Source organism: Pongo pygmaeus, chromosome 9 (genome assembly GCF_028885625.2).
Source record: "Pongo pygmaeus isolate AG05252 chromosome 9, NHGRI_mPonPyg2-v2.0_pri, whole genome shotgun sequence".
Taxonomy (NCBI): domain Eukaryota; kingdom Metazoa; phylum Chordata; class Mammalia; order Primates; family Hominidae; genus Pongo; species Pongo pygmaeus.
In genome coordinates, this window is record NC_072382.2 from 14,920,832 (window position 1) to 14,947,569 (window position 26,738).

Genomic DNA, 26,738 nt, shown 5'->3' on the forward strand with positions numbered 1-26,738 from the left:
GTATAATAACTCCAACCAAGTCATGTAGAGATAGGCTAAAGCCACATGGAAATTTTTATCTATGTAGTTGAGTTCATATTCAGGTGTTTCATGATCAACTTCTATAAATTTTTAGGGAAGTGAAGCTTGCTAATGTCCTTCAAGTAACAGTTAATTCTAATACCATTTATTCTTCATTGAGCCCCTATAAAAGTCTCCTTTGGAGATGTGTGCCCTTTTATTGGTAACATAAATGAAAAAAAATTGTTGTACTCCAAATTTGCTATGTTGAGAAAAAAATTAAGATTTCTCTGAAAAAATTATCATCCTGTATTTATTTTTGATACATCAATGGATGTAAATTATTAGCTGTCTAACAATAAAACTGATTAAAGTCAGAAGAAGGAGGGTGAATTTCAGAGAAAGATAGAGGAGAAATGTTAAAATGAAAAGATTAATCATTTAGAACATTAATTTAACTTTAGTAATGTGTATACTTAAAATTATGAAAAATAGTAAAATAAAAAGTACAAAATTACAAATTATAAAATAAGTTAAGTATTTCTTTTAAAAAAGAAAGACAAATATAATAAATAAGAAATATATAATGTAAATGTGACTGAAGTAGTTAAGATAAGAAATTAAATATAAGAATGTAACCAAAAAATCAATGTTCTTATTCTTATCACTTTTAGAAAAGTTCCAAAAACAATTTGGACAAACAGAATTACAACTCCATTTTTTTATGAAAGTGGGAAACAACTAACATTTCTATAAATCAGGTGAAATGAGTGTTAAAAACAAAGATTACATGACGATAAATTTGGGGAGAATTGTAGCGAGAGTATGAAAGAAACAGGACACAATGGCCACAGATTTCAGAGTATACTTATCAAAGATGAGAGGGCCCTCTGAGGTGTACAACATAAATTATTGTTTATAATCCTGGGAATTAAATACATCAGTTGATAACTGTCACTTCCCTGGAAAAGTATAGTTCTGAGAATCATCAGAGTCAGTAGGAAAGGAGAAATCCCACCAAAAAGACACATATTTAGAAAGCAATCAGTCTCTGAATAAGTCCTCCATTAGAGTCCATAAAGAAGGAAGTAGATATCCTTGATACAAGCCTCCAAGAAGTCCCACAGATTAGGAGCATCTGGATATATATCACATATAGAATATGTAAAGAGTATAGATAACTTATTTAAATGAAAATTAAATCACAAAAATAAAGTCAAAGATAAAGCGCATAGAGTGACAGGACATATTTGGAACATAATCTCAAATTTCAAATGCAAAATAGTGTTGACAGAAAACAATTGGTCAATGTGTTAAATAACAAAGAATAGCTGAAAATAGAATTAGTCAACTGGAAGGAAAAATTGAAGAAATCACCAAGGATTCTATAGAGAAACAAGAAAATGGTCATAATAGAAGAGAGGTTAAAAGATTAGAAGTGTAGAATTAAAAGGTCTACAATATGTCTGATTAGAATTCTAAACAATGTCACCAAGAAGGCCAACTAGAAGTTCCTAACCCTCATCATCATCAACACACACACATGCACACACTCCCCAAAACAATGAATAAACAAATGCATTCCATCTAAAGTAACTAAAGAAGAGCACCTGAAAACAGCGAAGGAGTAGCAGAAATCTTGTAGATCATAGAAACCCAGGATGGCTACATGAAGAAGGAGATAAAACACCTTTCTTCCACCACCCCTTCCCCCAGTTAGGACCAGCTCTAAGTCAGCAGGGCCTTCTTCCTGCAGGGAGAAGGTAAGCGAGAGGACCCCAGCAGCTCCCATCACCACCATGGATACCTGTAATCTTACTACTGGAGACACTTAGAGTCTTCACAGGCTCTGAGCTCAGTTGACGGAGCTACCTGAAGTCCACATGTCTGTCCTATCCCAGAGGTGGCACTGACACTATGCCCTGGCCTCCATGGCCTGAGCTGCTACTGTGTTGCCCTTTCTTGGAAGTGAATCACTGCTACAGTGCATTCTCCTTCAGAAGTGAGTAGCTATTGCACCCCTCTATCTCTGAGGCTTAACCACCGCTACACCACACACACCTGGTAGCCATACCTAAGCCAAACTGCTCCTGTCTATTCTCTACCTGCCGAGGCCAGGCTGCCATGGAACTGCTCCATGCCCCCATCTTAGTCGCTGGTGCACCCTGCCCCTCCAAATTCAAGCTGAAACTGTGTCCCACTCTCTGAGGACACATAGCTTTGATTGAGCTGTGTCACCCAACAATCCAGGCAAAATAACTCCAGTGCCCCGCCTCCCTAGAACTGACTAGTTCCCTGGAGTCCAAGCTTCTGAAAAACCCTGGCTCCCCAGGGGGTCATTTCTATACTGCTTCAAGAAACCCAAGGACCAAGCCACAGACAGGCTTAGTCATTCCTGAGGCCTTGCTGCTGCTACATCCAGCCTTACACAGCCTGGGATATTGCCATGCCCTACCATCCCAGGGTCTAGAGTTACCACTATGTGGCACTCCATCCCCCAGGGTTGGAGTTGCTGCAGTGTCCTATTGTCTCTGGAACCAAAATTTCAACAGTAACCTGCTCCCCAGAGCTCAAGCCTCCAGAGCACCCCTCTTTCCCTGGAGCCATGCTGGTGTTGTGCACTGACCCCAGAATCAGTAACTATTCCATCCCTGCCCCATGGGCTTGAGTTACTGAGGTGTGCTTTAGAGTTACAGCCTCAGCTTTGTGGGTAATCTGCATCCAACCATGCCTTGGTAAGTGAACCTGTGCCACAGTAGTTTTGCAAGACTCTGAGCCTAGGACCCCAGCTCCACAGCCACTATAATATTTGTGCCTAAAAAATACAAACTGTCAACCTCGATGGCAACCATGTGGTGTTCTCTATAGGCTCACAGACTGCAAGAGTTGTAGAGGCATGGCTTTCACCACCTAGTTTCAAAGGATGTCACAAATAGCTATGGGAGTGGAGCCACTTCAAAGAGCCTCCATCAGGGCAATGCTGAGTGAAAATGTGGGGTCAGAGCCAACACAGAGTCCCAGTTAGGGATATGCCTAGTGGAGCCATGGGAGTGCGGCTACCTTTGAGATCTCAGAACTATAGGGCCACTAGCATGCAACGCCAGCCTAACAGAGCTGAAGCACGGACTGAGCCCAGCAAAGATATGGGAGCAGGACTGTCTAAGGGCCCCAATCAGTGTCCCCAGGATTCAGGACATAGAGTCAAAGGAAATTATTCTCCAGATTTAAAGCTTAATGCTGTTTTCTCGGTTGGGTTTTGGACTCACTTGAAACCACTTCCACCTTTTTCTTGCCTAGTTCTTTCTTTTGAGCTGAGAAAGTCTATTCTGCACCTGTTCCACCATTATATTTTGAAAACAAATCACTTGTTTTGATTTCACAGGCTCACAGCTGGAAACATTTGCCTCCAGATAAATCATACCTTGAGTCTCATCCATATCTGCTTCTGATGTGACTCTGGACTTAGAACTTTAGAGTCAATGCTGGAATGGGTAAAAATTTTGAGGCTATTGAGGCAGAATTATTGTATTTTGTATGTGAGAAGAACGTGAGTTTTGGAGGGTTGTGGATGAAGTGCTACGGTTTCAATGTCCCCTCTAAAACTCATTTGAAAATTTAATTGCCATTTTAACAGTATTAAGAGGTGAGACCTTCAAGAGGTAATTGCATCAGGAGACCTCTACCTGCATGAATGGATGAATGTCATTATCACTGGAGAGGGTTAGTTATCACAGGAGTAGACTCCTGATAAAAGAACACATTTGGCCCCATCTCTCTCTCTGCTTTGTATGCTCACTTCCACCTTCCTTGATGGGATCACCCTCACTAGAGTTTTACACCATGCATGCTTAGACTTCCCAGCCTCTAGATCTATAAGCAAAATACAACTTTATAATAAATTACCCAGTGTTCAATGGTCTTTTACAGTTGCAGAAAACAAAGATATCAAAAATTTAATTTCGTGGGAGGACAGTACAAGTCTAGAGTTCTTGTTTCAACAAACATTGTTATTGTCACCTTAAAATAGTCAATTTATAAAACTACGTGGTTTTATGTAAGCCTAATGATGACTACAAGGCAAAGAACTACAGCAGATACACAAATGTTAAAGAATTCAAAGCTTAGCAATTCATAAAATTACTAAATCACAAAGGTAGACCAGAGTGCAAGAAAGAAACAAAGATCTACAAAAACAACCCCCCCAAAATAATAAAATGTCACTGGTAAATCCTTATCCATTAATGCTAACCTTAAATATAAATGAATTAAATCTTTGAACAAAAGTCAAAGAGTGGCTAGAAAATTTTTAAAAAACAAGATCTAACCAGATGCTGTAAGAGACTCACTTTAGCCTTAAGAAGAAACATAGATTGAAAGTTAAGGGACGGACTGTTCCATGCAAATAGAAGCCTAAAGAGAATAATTATCTGTACTTAGATCATGTAAAATAAACTTCAAGTCAAAAACTGTCAAAAGAGGCAAAGAAGGTCATCATTTAATGATTGACTGAGCATAGAGGGTGGGTAAGAGAAGTCATTAATAACAAACTACTATTGCGGGAAGTCAGGGACCCTGAACGGAGGGACCGGCTGAAGCCATGGCAGAAGAACATAAATTGTGAAGATTTCATGGACATTTATTAGTTCCCCAAATTAATACTTTTATAATATCTTACGCCTGTCTTTACTGCAATCTCTGAACATAAACTGTGAAAATTGCATGGACATTTATCACTTCTCCAATCAATACTTTTATAATTTCCTATGCCTGTCTTTACTTTAATCTCTTAATCCCATCATCTTCGTAAGCTGAGGATGTATGTTGCCTCACAACCCTGGGATGATTGTGTTAACTGCACAAATTGTAAAACATGTGTGTTTGAACAGTATGAAATCTGGGCACCCTGAAAAAGAACAGGATAACAGTGATGTTCAGGGAACAAGGGAGATAACCATAAGGTCTGACTGCTTGCAGGGCTGGGCAGAACAGAATCATATTTTTCTTATTGCAGAAAACGAGTAGGAGAAATATCGCTGAATTCTTTTCCCAGTAAGGAATAACCCTGGGAAGGGAATGCATTCCCAGGGGGTGCCTGTGGACAGCCGCTCTGGGGGTGTCTGCCTTATGCGATTGAAGATAAGGGATGAAATACACCCTGGTCTCCTGCAGCGCCCTCAGGCTTGCTAGGATTAGGAAATTCCAGCCTGGTGAATTGTAGTCAGACTGGTTCTCTGCTCTTGAACGCTGTTTCCTGTTAAGATGTTTATCAATGACAATGCGTGCACAGTGGGACATGGAACCTCATTAGTAATTCTAATTTCACCCTGGCTTTGTGACCTTGCTCTGCCCTTCTGCCCGTGTGATCTTTTATTGCCATTTGAAGCATGTGATGTCTCTGACCCACTCCCTATTCGTACACTCCTCTTCTTTTGAAATCCCTAATAAAAACTTGCTGGTTTTGTGGCTCAGGGGCGTCACGGTGCCTGCTGACACGTGATGTCACCCCCAGAGGCCCAGCTGTAAAATTTCTCTCTTTTGTACTCTTTCTCTTTATTTCTCAGACTGGCTGACACTTAGGGAAAATAGAAAATAACCTATGTTGAAATATTGGGGGCTGGTTCCCCCAATAAACTACCAGACTTTTTTGAGACAGGGTCTCACTCTGTTGCCCAGGCTGGAGTACACTGGCACTATCGTGGCTCACTGCAGCCTTGACCTCAGCTACCCAAGTAGCTGGGATTACAGGCCTGTGCCACCACACCTAGCTAATTTTTGTATTTTTTGTAGAGATGGGGTTTCTCCATGTTACCCAGGCTGGTCTCAAACTCCAGGGCTCAAGTGATCCTCCTGTCTCAGCCTCCAGTAGTGCTGGGATTACAGGAGTGAGCCACCATGCCCAAACTTAAATTTCCAAATTTTTAACACAATGTAGTTAATTGCTGGGCCTTCCACCAAGAAAGGACACTTGCAGTCCCATAGCCCTCTTAGGGTTTCTGTTACATTTAGTTCTTGCCACTCTTGATTAGAGGCTGCTTGTAGGGTTCTGAAATAATTTCCACATACTTTTCCTGCGCCACCTTACTTTTTTGAAAGAGAAATTTTGAGGAAGGCTGAATATCTTCTATTTAGGTATTCTAATGTTTGAAATAAAAATTACCTCTTCTCCCTTCTGGGACAGTTGGTAAATTGTTAATTTATGGGCTTTGTTAGAATGACTTTAAATTAAGCCCAGATGGAGAGAGTTCTCTGATGTTTAAGAAAATTTGAAAGTACAAATTAAATTTAAGACAAAAAATAAGGCCCGCTATTTTATTTTACCCCTTTGATCCATATCTAAATTTTGTGTTCTGCTCAGAGGATGCTAAAGTGTCCATATAGGTCTGAATGTACCTACTCCATAGCATGTAAATGTAACCCACCTCATAAACTCCATTATCATTAGAACAGAGACTGCAAGAGGAAGAGGACAGCCTCTTGGCCCACCTCTGCATAGTCTTGTATCTAACTTACTGAGAGCAAAAAAGGAGGACAATCCTGACTCTTCTGACCAATCTTTGAGACAAACTGCAAAAGAGAGGAAGAGTCAACCTCTGACCACATGGTACCATGTAAAACATGCTCTCACCAATTATATAGACCCCTCTTATCTGCTTTTCCACTTTCCCCAAGACCGGAGCAGGTTGGAGCAGGGTGATGACAGGAATAAAGTCCCTGTCTAGCATGTCCTTGAGTGGCAGGAAGTGTTAAAGGAAGTTTATGTTTTATACTTCAAGCCAGAAATGAGTAAGTGATAGTAGGAATACCAATAATAATAGTCAATATGTATTTAGCATTTATTAAGTGACATGCACTGGTTTAAATATTTTATATGTGTTATTTCATCATTAAATTCCCCTGAGAGATATACTCTATTATTCACAGGACAGAATTATAGAAACACAAGATTAAGTAACTTGAGTAAACAGTGGCAGGGCCAAAATTTAAATCCAGGTGATGTAATTCCAGAACTCCTTTGCTTAAGGGGATCCACTAAACTAGTCTGGTGAATAGAAGATCTCTTTTGTTTGCACAAAAACTTGTACAATTAATTTTCTTAGCAGCATTATCTATAATAGCTAAAAGGTAGAAACCACCCAATTTGGAATAAGTTAGATAACAAGACTACGTAGAGGTGGGCCAAGAGGCCCTCGTCTTCCTCTTGCAGTCTCTGTTCCAATGATAATGGAATTTGTGAGGTGGGTTACATTTATATGCGATGGAGTAGGTATATTCAGACCTATATATACACTTTAGCACTCCCTGGACAGAACACAAAATTTAGATTTGGAGCATATGGCTAAAATAAAATAGGTTTTATTTTTGGTCTTACATTTAATCCACATCCTCAAATTTTGTTACACTTAAGGGAATTGTCCTTCTCTGGGCTTAATTTAAAGTCATTCTAATAAAGCCCATAAATTGACAATTTACCTACTTGTCCCAGAAGGGAGAAGAGGTTATTTTTATTTCAAACCTTGGAAGACCTAAATAGAAGACATCCAGTCTTCCTCAAAATTTCTCTTTCAAAGAAGTAAGGTGGCGCAAGGAACAGTATGTGGAGATTGTTTCAGAGCCCTGCAAGTAGTTGCTAATCAAGAGTGGCAAGAGCTAAAGGGAACAGGAACCCTAACAGGGCTATGAAATTACAAGTGTCCTCTCTTGGTGGAAGGTCCGGCAATTAACTACACTATCCATGTTAAAAATCTGGAAGTTTAAAGCTGGGCATTGTGACTCATTCCTGTAATCCCAGCACTATGGGAGGCCAAGGTGGGAGGATCGCTGGAGCCCAGGAGTTCGAGATCAGACTGGGGAACATGGTGAAACCCCATCTCTACACAAAATGCAAAAATTAGCTGGGTGTGGTGGTGGGCACCTATAATCCCAGCTACTCAGGAGGCTGAGGTCCAGGCTGCAGTAAGCCACAATGGTGTCAGGGTACTCCAGCCTGGGCAACACAGTGAGACCCTGTCTCAAAAATATCTGATAGTTTGTCATTGGTTCCTTCTGTTGCCTACCTTCTATGCTCAATCAATCTCATTCTAATCCTACACAACCATTTTTCAACTCTGTGTATTTCTCCCATCTTCTCAAGGCAAGCCATTATTCTATTTTTATCAGAAGTATTCATTATAGCCTCTGAATGTTCACTGTGTCCATTTGTGGCTTTGGATATTCAATCCACCACTGATGTTGTAGCCAGAATGATCAAATACAAAAACAATTGAGTCACCATCCCCTTTAAAAGCCTCCTTTTGCATTTCACCACCCTTAGCATAAAGTTAAAATTTTTAATGTTGATAACAAAACCTCTGCTACTTCAGTACAAATCTATTGTTGTAGTCTTACCTCAAATCTCTCTCCTTTTAATTTTTAAAGCTCCAAGTATATTTGACTTATTTAAGTTGTTCCAAAGAAGTAATTTCATTCCTATATTGAGACATCTGCGTATATTGAAACCATTTGCAGGAATGTTCCACCCCTCTTGTGACCACCTTGTAAGAACAAAAACAAACCCACCACATCATCTAATCTTCTCACACATGAACAGCATTTTATAGTCTCTATCTTCTCTCAGACACTATTCCCCCACTTCCCCACCATTGCCCACACATGGATTACTCAACCTATGACGGTAAATAAGGGTTTAAGAAGTCTATGTTATGTTCCTTCTACATTGCAAAAGTCAAAGTTATTTGGAAAGTGACTAAAGATGATTCTTCTTAGTCCATCTAAATGTGTACTTTATTCTTCTTTAACGTAAAAGAACCTCTGCCTCAATCTCTCAGGCACACCTTCAGACTGAGAATTTAGGACATGCTGGGTCTGTCTTACCAAACGCACTGGTGGTTCTCTCTCTGTGTTTAGTGCCTCTCTGGTAAGACTGTAAGCTTCCTCGAGAGCAGAGCAATTATATCAAAATAAAGCTTGTAACTGACTTCTATGCTTTCCCATAATTCTTTGGTAACATAGGTCAGGTTCTGGTCATTCAAGGCTGGTGCTTTGTCATTCTAAGAAACTCTGGCCGTAAATTCATATAACTGCCTCCTCTTTTTCCACCACAGAAATCCTTGTGTTAATTACCTACAGCACATAAGGTCCCCAAGGACAAAAACATGTGTTTACCATCCAGGGCTTGACTTCTCTATATTCATTTTTTTTTAACTGCTGAGAATATTGGATACATATGAGGGACATTTCTTCCAGGTTGGAGAAGAATCTAAACCTTGGTTTTGTCACATCACCTATATGCATCAGGCTCTTAACAACTATAATGTCTTTCCCCCACACCCCTGATAAAAAGGTGGGGGAACCTAGACCACTCTTCCCTCTTCTATTGGCCCCAGTCACCTTGTGGATCAGCAGAACCACCAGTCTCTTGTTTCCTCATTTTTGTGTCACCGTCCCCATCATGGGTCACAATTGCAAGGAGAGAGCATGAAGAGAGTGGTACAAACAGCCATCCCTTTTTCTTGGCAAAGTTATCAAATAGACTAGAAACCCAAAATGAGGCCTGAATCTGGATAGGTTTTAGAAAGATGATGGGGATGCAGAAGTGGTGGCATGGGAAGGGAAAAGGGGGAAAGGCCTGGGCTAGGAACCAAGAATTCTGTTTTTTTTTTTTTTTTTCTCCTAGCCCTTTTGTTAACTTGTGTGATTCTGGGTACATTATTTCCCTTTTATGGGTCTCATTTACTTCATCTGGGGAAAGATTACAATGGCCACGACTACTTACAAACTTCTTTCTTATCCTAAGAATGCTAAAAGTCTACAAGGTGTTTTTCATTAGCAGATTTTATAATGAGCAGCCTCAGTTTACTGCCTGGGTGCCCCATGAATAGTGCCAAAGACCACTGGAGAACTAGATCAGGCCACAGCCCATCTAAACGTACAAGGCTGGGGACGCTGCCTGTGCCCTACTCCATGTACACCAAATTCTGCATGTGATACATCTGTTCTTAAATCCTGAGTTATAAAAATAACCAGTCAGACACAGAGAATAAAGACCATGGAAGAAGGGCATTAACAGTAAATGAGGTAACTAGTCAAAGGTTTAAAATGTTGCTTTCAGTGTTTTGATATCCTGAGGACTTATGGGACAAAAGTAACTAAACAACCTTATCCAGCCTCCAATGTCAGCCTTTAGGAGGCTTTTCTAACTCCCATCGACTGTAGCAAAAACTGTTTCTCATCCCCCCACCAAATGCACATTTAAAGGTGCACTCAACCCACCCCAACCCTGAATACCAGCTTGGGTCATGGGAAGTGGCCTCATTATTTTTCTCATTCCCCTCCCAGAAATCCTTAACCCAGTAAGTGAAACAAACCATCAGCCCGAAAGCCTAGGAAGGCAAGTCCCTGGACCTACCTTTCTTCAGGCCTGCAATGTCTGCTGTAGGTCTGATGCATGCAGGGCTCTAGGCAAGTTCCTCAAAGTTCTTTGGTCTAGACCCAATCAACTTCCCCCTCTCCACACCTCACTCAGTTTAAATCTGCATTCCTCTTCTAGCAGATGTTTGGAACCTTAAAGGCTGTGCTGAGAATTTCTGAATCGCACAGCTAGTTCCTCTTTTATATCGGAAGCATTAACTGATTTTGTGTTCCCAATATGGGTGTGGATGTCTATTTTGAAATTTGCTGAAAAAGCAGTGGCTGCCTGATACAATCTTTCCTATGAAAATAATACTGCTAATTACTATGGATATCAGTGGTAGAGGATTTACTGTATGCCAGACTCTCTTCAAAGGTCGTTATATGAACAAGTAAATGGTATTTTGTAAATACCCCCTTTCACAGTGTCACACATTTCCACAGTACTCTTGTCTTCCTGGAGCCCTACTATTACTATTTTATTAGGTTGGTGCAAAAGTAGTTGCAGTTTTTGCCATTATTTTACGGCCAAAATCACAATTACTTTTGCACCAACCTTAATATACACAACTTAAATGCTTTATTTACATGAAATCCCACCTTTAGAGATTCATCAGGAGTGGCCATAAGATGGCAACAAGTTGGTTGTATGGCAATAAAACAACACCTTTCTAAGTGAAGGAAGCAGCTGGTATCATAGAACGAGCTGGTCTTTGACTAAGATAAAATCAATGGCAAGCATTTCTTGCATGGCCTTGTTAATCTCCTGAACCTAAGATTCATTTGTATATGTACCATGGAATACTATGCAGCCATAAAAAATGATGAGTTCATGTCCTTTGTAGGGACATGGATGAATTGGAAATCATCATTCTCAGTAAACTATCGCAAGGACAAAAAAACAAACACCGCATGTTCTCACTCATAGATGGGAATTGAACGATGAGAACACATGCACACAGGAAGGGGAACATCACACTCGGGGGACAGTTGTGGGTTGGGGGGAGGGGGGAGGGATAGCATTAGGAGATATACCTAATGCTAAATGATGAGTTAATGGGTGCAGCACACCAGCATGGCACATGTATACGTATGTAACTAACCTGCACATTGTGCACGTGTACCCTAAAACTTAAAGTATAATTAAAAAAAAGATTAAAAAAAAGGTTCATTTGTAAAATAAACTAATGCCTACTTTACATGGAGGAGGAAAGCAAAGTGGCGTGCAGTTTTCATTCATTCAGCATTTTCTTTAGAAAAACTACTATAAGCCAAGCAGTGTGCCATGTGCTTCTGATAAAATGGTAAAAAATAATTTTCACTCAAAGAGTTTATAGACTACTTGGAAAAACAGACCAGTAAATAAATCCATTACTATCAGTTATCTGCAAGGTAAAGTGGCAATACAGATGAGTAAATACATCATTACAACCCATTATAATCAGTGATCTGCAAGGTAAAGTAGGGTATCCTAAGAGAGCTCATAGGAGGATCAATGAACCCAAAATTGGGTAGGCAGAGGAGACTTCCTAGATAAGGGGACATCTAATTGGAGACCTGATGAATGAGCAAAAGACACACAAATGGAAGGGGAATGAAGGAACGTAATATTATTATTTCTATTTTTTGGAAGAAGAAACTGAAACTCAGAGATATTCGTATAGCTGGTATAGATGAGATTGAAATCCAGTTTTGCTTAATTCTCTATAATCTGAAATTACAATTCTCAAAATTAAAATAGATTGTATTTCAGAAATATTGTCCTGGTTTCAAACAACAGGAATAAATAATAATAAAATCAGAGAGTTAAGCTCAAGGTAGAGGCAGTTCTTTAGGGAAGGGATGATGGTTACCTGAACTACCTGTGATGCTAGTGAAGTTGGAGAGAATGAATGGATTTGGAAGATGTTTAGGAACGAGAAATGACAGTACTTGTTGGTATAATGGATGTGTAAATCAGGAGAAAAAACAGGAAAGGATGACACTCAGATTCTGGGTTAGGAAACTGAATGAGTGATAGAGCCATTCAGTAAGGCAATAGACATGGACCAGGACAGAACTGCAGGAACAAAGAGTAAAATTTTGAATGTATTTAATCAGAGTTGTGTAGGGACCTTCAAATAAAGTTGATAAGAATTGGATAACCGGCAGGAGCTAGGGAATGAGAACATGGCTATAGAGGTAAACCCAACCACTCTTCACCCAGAGGGATGAGATCACCCAGGCTCGTGGGTGGAGGCAGAAAACATCAAACCCTTTTTCCAGAGGATAGAGACAGTATAATCAGAAATAAGAGTTCCCAGAAGATTATGAAAAAGAGGGTAAGGAAGATAGCAGGCAAACTCGGAAAATGCGGCATTGCAGAAGACAAGGGTACAGAGTTTCATGACTTCCTAAGAGAGGTTGAAATTCTAGACTAAGGACAGGCATCAGTCTGTCCTCCCACTCCATATGGTATGAAATGAGACATTATCAGGTTATTATTAGCAGATAACAATTTCAAGAGAACAATAACATGAAATTTGACAGAGAAATATATATATTCTATATATAGAGAATATATATCCTATATATATAATAGAATATCTATATATTATATATAGATAATTATATATTATATAGAGATATATTAATATATCTCTATATAATATGTTATATTATATATTAACAGAGACTGGGTTTCACCATTTTGGCCAGGCTGTTCTCGAACTCCAGATCTCAAGTAATATACCCTCCTCGGCCTCCCAAAGTGCTGGGATTACAGGCATGAGCCACTGCGCCCGGCTTTAAGCTGAGTTTTGAATCCTATGCCCTATGTGAGCTGGACCAAGTTGCTTAGGCTTTCTGTGCCTCAGTTTACTCTTTGTAAAATATAGATAGTAAGATGTCATAGCGTTGTTGAAAGGGTTATATTAGATAATATAAATAAATTACTTATCATTTTTTGAGCACAGAAATATTTCAGTAGGAAGAAATTATTCAATTATTATTAAATACTTCAGAGAGACAAGCTAACAACAGTAAAATGTTCACTGGATTTAGCCTGAAAGAAATCATTAGTGCCCCCTTCCCCAGTTCCCAACCAGTTTTCTTTCTCCAGAAGCAAGTATTTAATTTTTAATTGTTTCCTTTTGTGTTGACTCCATATTTCTAAGTGAATGATTTTAAATACTGTTCTAATTTTTGGTTTTATGTATTATCCACTAACTTCCTACTACTGAAGACAATAGACTAACCCCTATATCCTTCATTTTTACCCTGGACACACCTTCCCACCATAACATTTCCTTTTCCCTCATTCTCCCATATAGTTTTATCATGATTTTTTAGTTAACTCAATTTATAGTATTTAAATCATTAATGGCTAATTCATTATGAGTGTTATGATTACGCTTCCTTTTGACCATTTTTCTCTCTGAAGTTAGTAAGTGCCTCATGTTTCATATGCTGTTTTCTACATACCTGAAAATAAGTTGTTTTAAATACTCCACCATAAATGTAAATCTCAGTGTCTATAGACCCACAGGGTAATTGATCTGTTTCATTAGTATTTTTCTGTAGACATTCTCCCTTTCTGGAGCCTTATATTCTCCTATTCCAGTTAAGACTGGTTACACTCTAGGCCTTCAGGGATCTTAATTCACTATTCTCAGTGAATTCACTTACTTAAGTATTCACTATTGATATGGTTTGGCAGTGTCCCCACCAAATTTCATCTTGAATTGTAGCTACCATCATTCCCACACGTTGTGGGAGGGAACCACTGGGAGATAATTGAATCATGGGGGCGTGTTCCCCCATACTTTTCTCGTGGTAGTGAGTAAGTCTCACCAGATCTGATGATTTTATAAGTGGTTTTCCCTTTTGCTTGGCTCTCAATCTCTCTTGTCTGCAGCCATGTAAGATGTGCATTTTGCCTTCCACCATGATTCTGAGGCCTCCCCAGCCATGTGGAACTGTGAGTCCATTAAACCTCTTTTTCTCCATAAATTACCCAGCCTTGGTTGTGTCTTTTTTAGCGATGTGAGAACAGACTAATTCAACTACCTTCTCAGACAGTTAGCTGTGTCCCCAGACATATTCAACTGAATTTTCTTTTTCTTTTTGGTTCTTTTTGATTCCTTTTTTATTTTTATTTTATTATACTTTAAGTTTTAGGGTACATGTGCACAATGTGCAGGTTAGTTACATATGTATACATGTGCCATGCTGATGTGCTGCACCCATTAACTCGTCATTTAGCATTAGGTGTATCTCCTAAAGCTATCCCTCCCCCCTCCCCCCAACCCACAACTGTCCCCCGAGTGTGATGTTCCCCTTCCTGTGTGCATGTGTTCTCATCGTTCAATTCCCATCTGTGAGTGAGAACATGCGGTGTTTGTTTTTTTGTCCTTGCGATAGTTTACTGAGAATGATGATTTCCAATTTCATCCATGTCCCTACAAAGGACATGAACTCATCATTTTTTATGGCTGCATAGTATTCCATGGTGTATATATGCCACATTTGCTTAATCCAGTCTATCATTGTTGGACATTTGGGTTGGTTCCAAGTCATTGCTATTGTGAATAGTGCCACAATAAACATACATGTGCATGTGTCTTTATAGCAGCATGATTTATAGCCCTTTGGGTATATACCCAGTAATGGGATGGCTGGGTCAAATGGTATTTCTAGTTCTAGATCCCTGAGGAATTGTCACACTGACTTCCACAATGGTTGAACTAGTTTACAGTCCCACCAACAGTGTAAAAGTGTTCCTATTTCTCCACATCCTGTCCAGCACCTGTTGTTTCCTGACTTTTTAGTGATTGCCATTCTAACTGGTGTGAGATGCTATCTCATTGTGGTTTTGATTTGCATTTCTCTGATGCCAGTGATGGTGAGCATTTTTTCATGTGTATTTTGGCTGCATAAATGTCTTCTTTTGAGAAGTGTCTGTTCATGTCCTTCGGCCACTTTTTGATGGGGTTGTTTTTTTTTTTCTTGTAAATTTGTTGGAGTTCATTATAGATTCTGGATATTAGCCCTTTGTCAGATGAGTACGTTGGGAAAATTTTCTCCCATTTTGTAGGTTGCCTGTTCACTCTGATAGTAGTTTCTTTTGCTGTGCAGAAGCTCTTTAGTTTAATTAGATCTCATTTGTCAATTTTGACTTTTGTTGCCATTGCTTTTGGTGTTTTAGACACGAAGTCCTTGCCCATGCCTATGTCCTGAATGGTAATGCCTAGGTTTTCTTCTAGGGTTTTTATGGTTTTAGGTCTAACGTTTAAGTCTTTAATCCATCTTGAATTAATTTTTGTATAAGGTGTAAGGAAGGGATCCAGTTTCAGCTTTCTACATATGGCTAGCCAGTTTTCCCAGCACCATTTATTAAATAGGGAATCCCTCCCCATTGCTTGTTTTTCTCAGGTTTGTCAAAGATCAGATAGTTGTAGATATGCGGCGTTATTTCTGAGGGCTCTGTTCTGTTCCATTGATCTATATCTCTGTTTTGGTACCAGTACCATGCTGTTTTGGTTACTATAGCCTTGTAGTATAGTTTGAAGTCAGGTAGCGTGATGCCTCCAGCTTTGTTCTTTTGGCTTAGGATTGACTTGGCGATGCGGGCTCTTTTTTGGTTCCATATGAACTTTAAAGTAGTTTCTTCCAATTCTGTGAAGAAAGTCATTGGTAGCTTGATAGGGATGGCATTGAATCTGTAAATTACCTTGGGCAGTATGGCCATTTTCACGATATTGATTCTTCCTACCCATGAGCATGGAATGTTCTTCCATTTGTTTGTATCCTCTTTTATTTCATTGAGCAGTGGTTTGTAGTTCTCCTTGAAGAGGTCCTTCATGTCCCTTGTAAGTTGGATTCCTAGATATTTTATTCTCTTTGAAGCAATTGTGAATGGGAGTTCACTCATGATTTGGCTCTCTGTTTGTCTGTTATTGGTGTATAAGCATGCTTGTGATTTTTGTACATTGATTTTGTATCCTGAGACTTTGCTGAAGTTGCTTATCAGCTTAAGGAGATTTTGGGCTGAGACAATGGGGTTTTCTAGATATACAATCATGTCATCTGCAAACAGGGACAATTTGACTTCCTCTTTTCCTAATTGAATACCCTTTATTTCCTTCTCCTGCCTAATTGCCCTGGCCAGAACTTCCAACACTATGTTGAATAGGAGTGGTGAGAGAGGGCATCCCTGTCGTGTGCCAGTTTTCAAAGGGAATGCTTCCAGTTTTTGCCCATTCAGTATGATATTGGCTGTGGGTTTGTCATAGATAGCTCTTATTATTTTGAGATATGTCCCATCAATACCTAATTTCTTGAGAGTTTTTAGCATGAAGGGTTGTTGAATTTTGTCAAAGGCCTTTCCTGCGTCTATTGAGATAATCATGTGGTTTTTGTCTTTGGTTCTGTTTATATGCTGGATTACATTTATTGATTTGCGTATATTGAACAAGCCTTCCATCCCAGGGATGAAGCCCACTTGGTCATGGTGGATAAGCTTTTTGATGTGCTGCTGGATTCGGTTTGCCAGTATTTTATTGAGGATTTTTGCATCAATGTTCATCAAGGATATTGGTCTAAAATTCTCTTTTTTCGTTGTGTCTCTGCCCGGCTTTGGTATCAGGATGATGCTGGCCTCATAAAATGAGTTAGGGAAGATTCCCTCTTTTTCTATTGATTGGAATAGTTTCAGAAGGAATGGTACCAGTTCCTCCTTGTACCTCTGGTAGAATTCGGCTGTGAATCCATCTGGTCCTGGACTCTTTTTGGTTGGTAAGCTATTGATTATTGCCACAATTTCAGAGCCTGTTATTGGTCTATTCAGAGATTCAATTTCTTCCTGGTTTAGTCTTGGGAGGGTGTGTGTGTCGAGGAATTTATCCCTTTCTTCTAGATTTTCTAGTTTATTTGCATAGAGGTGTTTGTAGTATTCTCTGATGGTAGTTTGTATTTCTGTGGGATCAGTGGTGATATCCCCTTTATCATTTTTTATTGCATCTATTTGATTCTTCTCTCTTTTCTTCTTTATTAGTCTTGCTAGCAGTCTATCAATTTTGTTGATCCTTTCAAAAAACGAGCTCCTGGATTCATTAATTTTTTGAAGGGTTTTTTGTGTCTCTATTTCCTTCAGTTCTGCTCTGATTTTAGTTATTTCTTGCCCTCTGCTAGCTTTTGAATGTGTTTGCTCTTGCTTTTCTATTTCTTTTAATTGTGATGTTAGGGTGTCAGTTTTGGATCTTTCCTGCTTTCTCTTGTGGGCATTCAGTGCTATAAATTTCCCTCTACACACTGCTTTGAATGTGTCCCAGAGATTCTGGTATGTTGTGTCTTTGTTCTCGTTGGTTTCAAAGAACATCTTTATTTCTGTCTTCATTTCCTTATGTACCCAGTCGTCATTCAGGAGCAGGTTGTTCAGTTTCCATGTAGTTGAGCGGTTTTGAGTGAGTTTCTTAATCCTGAGTTCTAGTTTGATTGCACTGTGGTCTGAGAGACAGTTTGTTATAATTTCTGATCTTTTACATTTGCTGAGGAGAGCTTTACTTCCAACTATGTGGTCAATTTTGGAACAGTCTGCAGGATATTATCCAGGAGAACTTCCCCAATCTAGCAAGGTGGGCCAAGATTCAGATTCAGGAAATACAGAGAATGCCACAAAGATACTCCTCACGAAGAGCAACTCCAAAACACATAATTGTCAGATTCACCAAAGCTGAAATGAAGGAAAAAATGTTAAGGGCAGCCAGAGAGAAAGGTCGGGTTACCCACAAAGGGAAGCCCATCAGACTAACAGCAGATCTCTCGGCAGAAACTCTACAAGCCAGAAGAGAGTGGGGGCCAATATTCAACCTTCTTAAAGAAAAGAATTTTCAACCCAGAATTTCATATCCAGCCAAACTAAGCTTCATAAGTGAAGGAGAAATAAAATACTTTACAGACAAGCAAATGCTGAGAGATTTTGTCACCACTAGGCCTGCCCTAAAATAGCTCCTGAAGGAAGCACTAAACATGGAAATGAACAACTGGTACCAGCCACTGCAAAATCATTCCAAATTGTAAAGACCATCGAGGCTAGGAAGAAACTGCATCAACTAACGAGCAAAATAACCAGCTAACATCATAATGACAGGATAAAATTCACACATAACAATATTAACTTTAAATGTAAATGGACTAAATGCTCCAATTAAAGGACACAGACTGGCAAATCGGATAAAGAGTCAAGACCCATCAGTGTGCTGTATTCAGGAAACCCATCTCACGTGCAGAGACACACATAGGCTCAAAATAAAAGGATGGAGGAAGATCTACCAAGCAAATGGAAAACAAAAAAAGGCAGGGGTTGCAATCCTAGTCTCTGATAAAACAGACTTTAAACCAACAAAGATCAAAGGAGACAAAGAAGGCCATTACATAATGGTAAAGGGATCAATTCAACAAGAAGAGCTAACTATCCTAAATATATATGCACCCAATACAGGAGCACCCAGATTCATAAAGCAAGTCCTGAGTGACCTACAAAGAGACTTAGACTCCCACACAATAATAATGGGAGACTTTAACACCTCACTGTCAACATTAGACAGATCAACGAGACAGAAAGTTAACAAGGATACCCAGGAATTGAACTCAGCTCTGCACCAAGCAGACCCAGTAGACATCTACAGAACTCTCCACCCCAAATCAACAGAATATACATTTTTTTTGAAAGCACTTATTATTCTTGAGACTTACTGGGGTTCTGCAAAGAGAATCAAATTTTTTCTAAGCTTTCAATTCCATCAGTCAGGTTTTCACTTTCTGGAGGCTGCTAAGTCATTTATTGCTTGTCTAGCTGGTTTCTAACATTTAAAAAAATGATGCAATTTCTCTCACATTATTTTTGAATTTTTGGATTTATGACTTTCTCCCAGACCCTTTATAGTCATTTAGTTGGGTTTCATGAGGAAATAGATGTGTTTAATCCACCAAGATTAGCCATTATTTGAAAATTGTATTTTTCTAAGTGTTTTTCTTACCAGTTCATTGTATCTCTGAGGACAGATAATGTATCTTATTTATCTTTTTGATTTCAACATTTCTCAATGTCTGACACCAGGTAGGAACATTTCTGTGGAATGCTATTGGGTGGGTAAAATAGAATCAATGCAGAGAATGGATGTTGGTGGCACATCAGTCAGCAGTGAACTGAGATACAGTATCAGAGAAAATTATATTCCAATCTCAGCTAAAGAGATGGTAAAAGCCTTAGAGATGTCTGGAATAAAAGATTAGAACAGAGGGAAAATGTGAAAACAAATATATTAGGAAGTAGGAGTCATGTAAAGTTGAGGTGATAGATCTAAGCACTGTAATTCCTCATTTTGAATCTAGAAAAAATATTATTTTGTATCCTTTTAATAAAAATATTTTTCCAATGCCTATATAATTCTAAATTAAAAGCACAAAATGTTTTTTTTTTTCCCATATGGGTTTCCTTTGTGCTTAAGAAATGGTTCTTCAAATAGTACATATGTAGCAAAGAAAGGTATTATTCTTAAGAAAACACTCTTAAAATTCTTAACACTTAACCTCAGATACTGGTGCCTATGTATATTAATATGCAAAATAAATGCCAGTGTCCCCTAAGGACAGGGTCTGTTTAATGACAATAGCCCAACTCGTTTATGCTGACACCAAAGTAGTGTATGCAAATCACATTCTTCTCTTCTTTATCACTACAAGATCTCTTAGCTCTGACCAATTTACTGCTCTGCAACCATTTTTGCCAACTAAGGAAATTAAGTTTTAATCTGAAACTCTTAGAAAATGACTTACAGCCAATCAAGTCACTCAAATTGAACAAATATATAAGTTATCAAAGGAAACAAAAACTTTCTTTTTTTTATTTCATCACATGCCATCTAAAGGCCTACAATTATAGAGGTCTAATCTCACTTCCCTTGAACATTGAGTTTCACGGAGGATAATAATCACCATCTCTGGCAAGCAATTTCCCCAATGTTTTCATTTTGTCAAGTGTCCTAAAGTCATGTTTCTAATACACTGGATTTTATCTTGTGAATTTGAGGCAGTTAAAATACATTCCACAAAAAGCTAAATAAAATGCCAGTAGTTATTCAAAACCAACTTTAGTATTTTGATATATTTTTTATAGTCTCTCCTTTGAATTATGAACACAGATTCCTTGGCTATTCCAGGCTACCTACCTATACTATATTCAGAAATCCAAGCAAATACTATTCTCCAGCAGTCGCTCATTATAATTTGCTTTAATGTAACAGTGGATGAATTAAAACTATGTTATAAACATTTGGATAGGCCAACAGACTTTGATTCAACAAGATTATGGCTCTTGTTATGATTTCTAGGAAAAAAGTATTAAAACCATAAGATTAAGAGCTAAGAGGGAGCACAGATGATCAATGATACTAAGGGAAAACCAGGACACAGAGAACCCATGAAGTCTCCTCACATGTGCAAGAAATATTTGCTATGAAGGAAGTCTGGGAAAGAAAGTAGCTGAAGACAGTAAGGTATATCTCTGGGAGTGAGATGACCCAAGTTTTAATCTCAACTCAGAAACTAAACTCAATGTGATGTAGAGTAATATTTTGTTTCTTCATCCTCAAGAGTTAGAATAGGTACGTTCTAAGGACCAGCCGGCCTGATCTCCAGTGATTCTACATCTGGTTCATTCTTCCCATCTGATTATCTCATTGCCAATATGAACCAGCTCTTTTGAGCACCACCCTTGCCATAAATACTGCCTACCATGTGTATCTCATCACCACCAATTCACATGACTATTTTTCTTCCAATATGAGGATATTAATTCACAAATCCCAGGCCTGGAGATATACTGAGCTCTATGGAACATGCTGACACTCTTAAAATGGAAGAGTTTGCATTGACCTGTCTACAACATAGCAGCATACATAGGCAGAACTCCAGGGCCGAAAGACCGAACATCTCAACCAGTGTCTATTGCAACAAGGAAGAGTGAATGGTGCCTGAACCTTTAACCTCCAACATTTTAAATATTTCATTTCACCCACTTCTTGTTTGCATAGTTTCTGAAAAGAAGCCTAATGTAATACTTATCCTTGTTCCTCTCTAGTTAAGTTTCCTTTTCTCCTTTATTGCTTCTTTCAAAATTTTCTCTGTCTTTGATTTTCTGTTTTTGAATATTATATACCCATGTACAGATGTTTTACTATTTACTATGCATGGTATTGTCTGAGCTTCCTGGATTTGTGATTTGGCATCTGTTACTAATTTTGGAAAAATCTCAGTCATTATTTAAACTTCAAATATTTCTTCTCTTCCTTTCTCTCTTGTTTCTTTTTATGGTATTTCCATTACGTGTAATGTTATGCCTTTTGTAGTTGTCCTGCACTTTGGGGTTATTCTGTTCTTTTTTTTCCATTTTTTTCCCTTTGCTCTTCAGTTTGGAAAGTTTTTATTGACTTATCTTCAAGCTCCCTGACTCTTTCCTCTGACACGCCTAGTATACTGATGAAATTATCAAAGACATTTTTAAAATTTTTATTACTGTATTTTATATTTCTAGCATTACCTTTTCATTCTTTCTTAGAAATTTCTTCTCTTTGCTTATATCCATTTATTCTTTTTTTTTTTTCTTGAGACAGGGTCTTGCTCAGTCACCCAGGCTGGAGTGCAGTGGCGCGATCTTGGCTCACTACAAACTCCGCCTCCCAGGTTCAGGCCATTCTCCTGCCTCAGTCTCCTGAGTAGCTGGGACTACAGGCGCCTAACACCACGCCCGGCTAATTTTTTTTTGTATTTTTAGTACAGACGGGGTTTCACCATGTTAGCCAGGATGATCTCGATCTCCTGACCTCGTGATCCACCCGCCTCAGCCTCCCAAAATGCTGGGATTACAGGCGTGAGCCACCGCGCCCTGCCCTTATCATATCCATTTATTCTTGCATGTTGTACGCTTCTCCTGTTAAAGTCCTTATAATATTAATCATAGTTATTTTAAATTTCTGATCTGATAATTCCAAAATCTCTGCCACATTTGAATCTTGTTCTGTTGCTTGCTTTGTTTCTTCACACTTTGTCTTTTACCTTTTAACATACATTGTAATTTTTTTTTGATAGCTGGACATAAAAGGAAGTAAATAGGCCTTTTATTAAGGTATTATGTTTATCTGGCTAGAAGTTAGGCTGCATTTATTGTTTGCTGTAGCTATTTGGGTCAAAGGCTGAAATGTCCTGTAATGTCCTTGTTTTGGTCTCCCCTATTATTGTTGGATCTCCCTAGACACCACTTCTTAAATAGGGTCTGAGGTTTACAGTTCATTCACTGCAATCTCCTGCTGTCATACAGGATCCTGATTCATCTGATGATAGTGTAGATTGAGGGGAAACATCCTCTAGTATCATAATTAGGTCGCAGCCCTTTAGCAGCTTGTGCTCCTCAGTTATCAAATTCACAAATGCTTCTTAGCCCCCACCTGAACTTAGGTCAGGCAGGATACTAGAGAGAGATGTAGCTGAATATTCAATTTTCCCACGTGGAAGGATAGAGGAAGGTGGAGTTGTGTATTGACCTTTTCCAAGACTGGTTAGGTTTTTTTTTTTAATTGAGGTGGAGTCTCGCTCTGTCGCCCAGGCTGGAGTGCAGTGGCGCGATCTCGGCTCACTGCAAGCTCCGCCTCCCACGTTCACGCCATTCTCCTGCCTCAGCCTCCCGAGTAGCTGGGACTACAGGCACCCGCCACTACGCCCGGCTAATTTTTTGTATTTTTAGTAGAGACGGGGTTTCACCATGTTAGCCAGGATGGTCTTGATCTCCTGATCTCATGATCTGCCTGTCTCGGCCTCCCAAAGTGCTGGGGTTAGGTTTTGATATTATCCAAATCAATCAGAATCAATCAGAATCTGAAAAAATAGTTTCCCTTGAGGGAAGACTTTTTTGTTAAAGACAACAGAATGCCCTGGAGTATTTCAAAAATGGTTATATTACCTTCCCTAATCAGAAGCACAAGATTTTTCTCTGTTCTTTACACTAAGTACCTGCTAGGACACTTGGAGGTAAAAGCCATGCAAGTGTTTGACCTCTCCCCAAGACTGGGCCTCATGGAGTTTTAGCGCCCAAGTTAGTCCACATTGAACATCCAGCAGTTCATCAGTTATAATTGATGTGTTCCTATTGTACTTCCGCTCCTGGTAAGCTGGGAAGCTCTGTTTGGGCCTTCTTGTCCAAATTTTGGGACAAAAATTCAAGTCTGCATAATAACCAACTGATAATATGATGGCAAGATCAAAACCTGCACATATCAATATTAACCTTGAATATGAATGGGATAAATTTACCAATTAAAAGGCACAAAGTGGCAAATTGGATAAAGAGGCAAGACCCAACTGTATGCTGTCCAGAGAAGATCCATTTCACATGAAATGACACCCATGACAACTCAAAGTAAAGGGATGGAGAAAAATCTACCAAGCAAACAAAAGAAAACAGAAAAATTAAGCAGTTGCTCTTCTAATTTCAAACAAAACAGACTTTAACAATGATTTTAAAAGATAAAGAAGGCCATTATATAATGGTAAAGGTTCAATTCAACAAGAAGACCTAACTATCCTAAATATATCTGCATCAAACCCAGGAGCACCCAGATTCACAAAGGAAATTCTTAGATACACATGAAGAGATTTAGATAACCACACAATAATAGCAGGAGACTTTGACACCCCACTGGTAGTATCAGACAGATCATCGAGGCAGAAAGCTAATAAGGATGTTCAGGATCTGAACTCAACATTTCACCAAATGGGTGTAACAGACTACTACAGAACTCTCCACCCCCAAACAGCAGAATATACATTCTTCTCATGTGCACATGGTATATACTCTAAAATCAACCACACAACCAGGCATAAAACAATCCTCGGCAGTTAAAAAAAATCATACCAAACACGCTATCAGACCACAGTGCAATAAAAACTGAAACAAATACCAAGAAGATCTTTCAAAACTACATAGTTAAATGGAAATTAAACAATCTGTTCCTGAATGAGTGTTTGGTAAACAATGAAATTCAGTCAGAAATCAAGAAATTCTTTGAAACTAATGAGAACAAAGATATAACATACTGGAATCTCTGGGACATAGCTAGAGCAGCATTAAGAGGAAAATGTATAGTGCTAAATGCCCAAATCAAAAAGTTAGAAAGATCTCAAATTAATAACCTAACATCACCCACAGAGGACCTATAGAAACAAGAGCTAACAAACCCCAAAGCTAGCAGAAGACAAGAAGTAACCAGTACCAGAGCTAAACTAAACAATATTGAAATGTGAAAAACCATAAAAAGATCAAAAAATCCAGGAGGAGATTCCTTGAAAGAACAAATAAGATTGATAGACCAGTAGCTAGACTAATAAAGAAAAAAAGAGAGAAAATCCACGTAAACAGAAATGACAAAGGCAACATTGTCACTAATCCCACAGAAATACAAAAAATGTTCAGAAACAACTATGAACACCTCTATGAACACAAGCTAGAAAACATAGAAGAAATAGATAAATTCCTGGAAACATACAACCTCCCAAGAGTAAATCAGTAAGAAACTAAAACCTTGAACAAACCAATAACAAGTTCTGAAATTGAATCACAACAAAAAGCCTACCAACCAAAAAAAGCTCAGGACCAGATGCATTCATAGCCCAATTCCACCAAATGTATAAAGAAGAGTTGACACCATCCTACTAAAACTATTCCAAAAATTCAGGAGGAAAGGATCTTCTCTAACTCATTCTATGAGGCCAACATCATTCTGATACCAAAATCTGGCAGACACACACACACACACACACACACACACACAAAAGAAAACTTTAGGCCACTATCCTTGATGAACAGAGGTTCAAAAACACTCAAAAAAAATACTAGCAAACCAAATCCAGCAGCACATAAAAAATCGAATCCACCATAATCAAGTAGGCTTTATCTCTTGGATGCAAGGTTGGTTTAACGTAAGGTGAGTTAATAAATGTAATTCACCACGTAAACAGAACTAAAAACATGATCATCTCAGTAGATGCAGAAAGGGCTTTTGATAAAATTCTACATGTCTTCATGTTAAGAAATCCTCAACAAACTAGTCATTGAAGGAATATACCTCAAAATAATAAAATAATAAGAGCCATCTATGGCAAACCAACAGCCAACGCCATATTGAATGGGCAAAAACTGGAAAGTTCTCCTGGATGACTGAAACAAGACAAGGATGCCCACTCTCACCACTCCTTTTCATAGTACTGGAAGTTCTAAACAAAGCAATCACGCAAGAGAAAGAACTAAAATGCATCCAAATAGGAAAAGAAGAAGTCAAACTATCTCTGATTGCAGATGATATGATTCTATACCTGGAAAACCCCATAGTCTGCCCAAAACCTCTTACATCTGATAGACAACTTCAGCAAAGTTTCAGGATACAAAATTAATGTATATAAATCAGTAGCATTTTTATACACCAACAGCATCCAAGCTGAGAGCCAAATCATTCACAATAGGCAAAAAAAAAAAAGAATAAAATATCTAGGAATTTAGTTAATGAGAGAGGTGAAAGATCTCTAAAATGAGGATTAGAAAACAGTGTTCAAAGTAATCAGAGGTGACACAGACAAATAAAAAAGCATTCCATGCTCATGGATAGGAAGAATCAATATTATTAAAATAGTCATAGTGCTAAAAGCAATCTACAGATTCAATGCTATTCCTATCAAACTACCAATGACATTCTTCACAGAATTAGAAAAAAAACTATTTTATAATTCATATGGAACCAAAAAGAGCCTGAATAGCCATGCAAATCCTACGCAAAAAGAACAAAGCTGGAGGCATCATGGTACCTGACTTCAAACTATACTACAAAGCTACTGTAACCAAAACAGCATGATAATGGTACAAAAACAGACACATTGACCAATGGAACAGAATAAAGAGCCCAGAAAGAAAGTGACATGCCTACAACCATCTGATACTTAACAAAGTCAGCAAAAACAAGCTATGTGGAAAGGATCCCTATTTAATAAATTGTGATGGGATAACTGGCTAGCCATCTACAGAAGATTGAAGCTGGATCCCTAACTTATACTATATACGAAAATCAACTAATGATGGATTAAAGATTTAAATGTAAAATCTAAGCCTATAAAAACCATGAAGGATAACCTAGGAAATACCATTCTGCACATAGGCCCTGGAAAAGATTTCATGTCTAAGATGTCAAAAGCAATTGCACAAAATAAAAAAAAAAAAAATGGACAAGTGGGACCTAATTAAACTAAAGAGC

General features: G+C 38.5%; 1 protein-coding gene across 7 annotated transcripts in view; it reads right to left on the reverse strand.

Annotated features, from left to right (window-relative positions):
• The window catches only part of MS4A4A (membrane spanning 4-domains A4A), a 143,542-nt gene that overhangs the window by 25,654 nt on the left and 91,150 nt on the right, over positions 1–26,738 (reverse strand). For 2 of the 7 annotated variants that reach the window (XM_054440360.2, XM_054440355.2), the window contains exon 1: positions 10,406–10,561. The exons of 2 other annotated variants lie outside the window; for them this stretch is intronic. In XM_054440360.2, coding sequence (XP_054296335.1) covers positions 10,406–10,446 — 41 coding nt within the window. In that variant the 5' untranslated portion in view covers positions 10,447–10,561. Of the gene's footprint in view, positions 1–2,074; positions 2,100–8,385; positions 8,458–8,871; positions 8,904–10,405; positions 10,562–26,738 lie in introns of those variants that run through there. 3 more of the 7 variants (XM_054440358.2, XM_054440356.2, XM_054440357.2) reach the window with 3 other exon arrangements.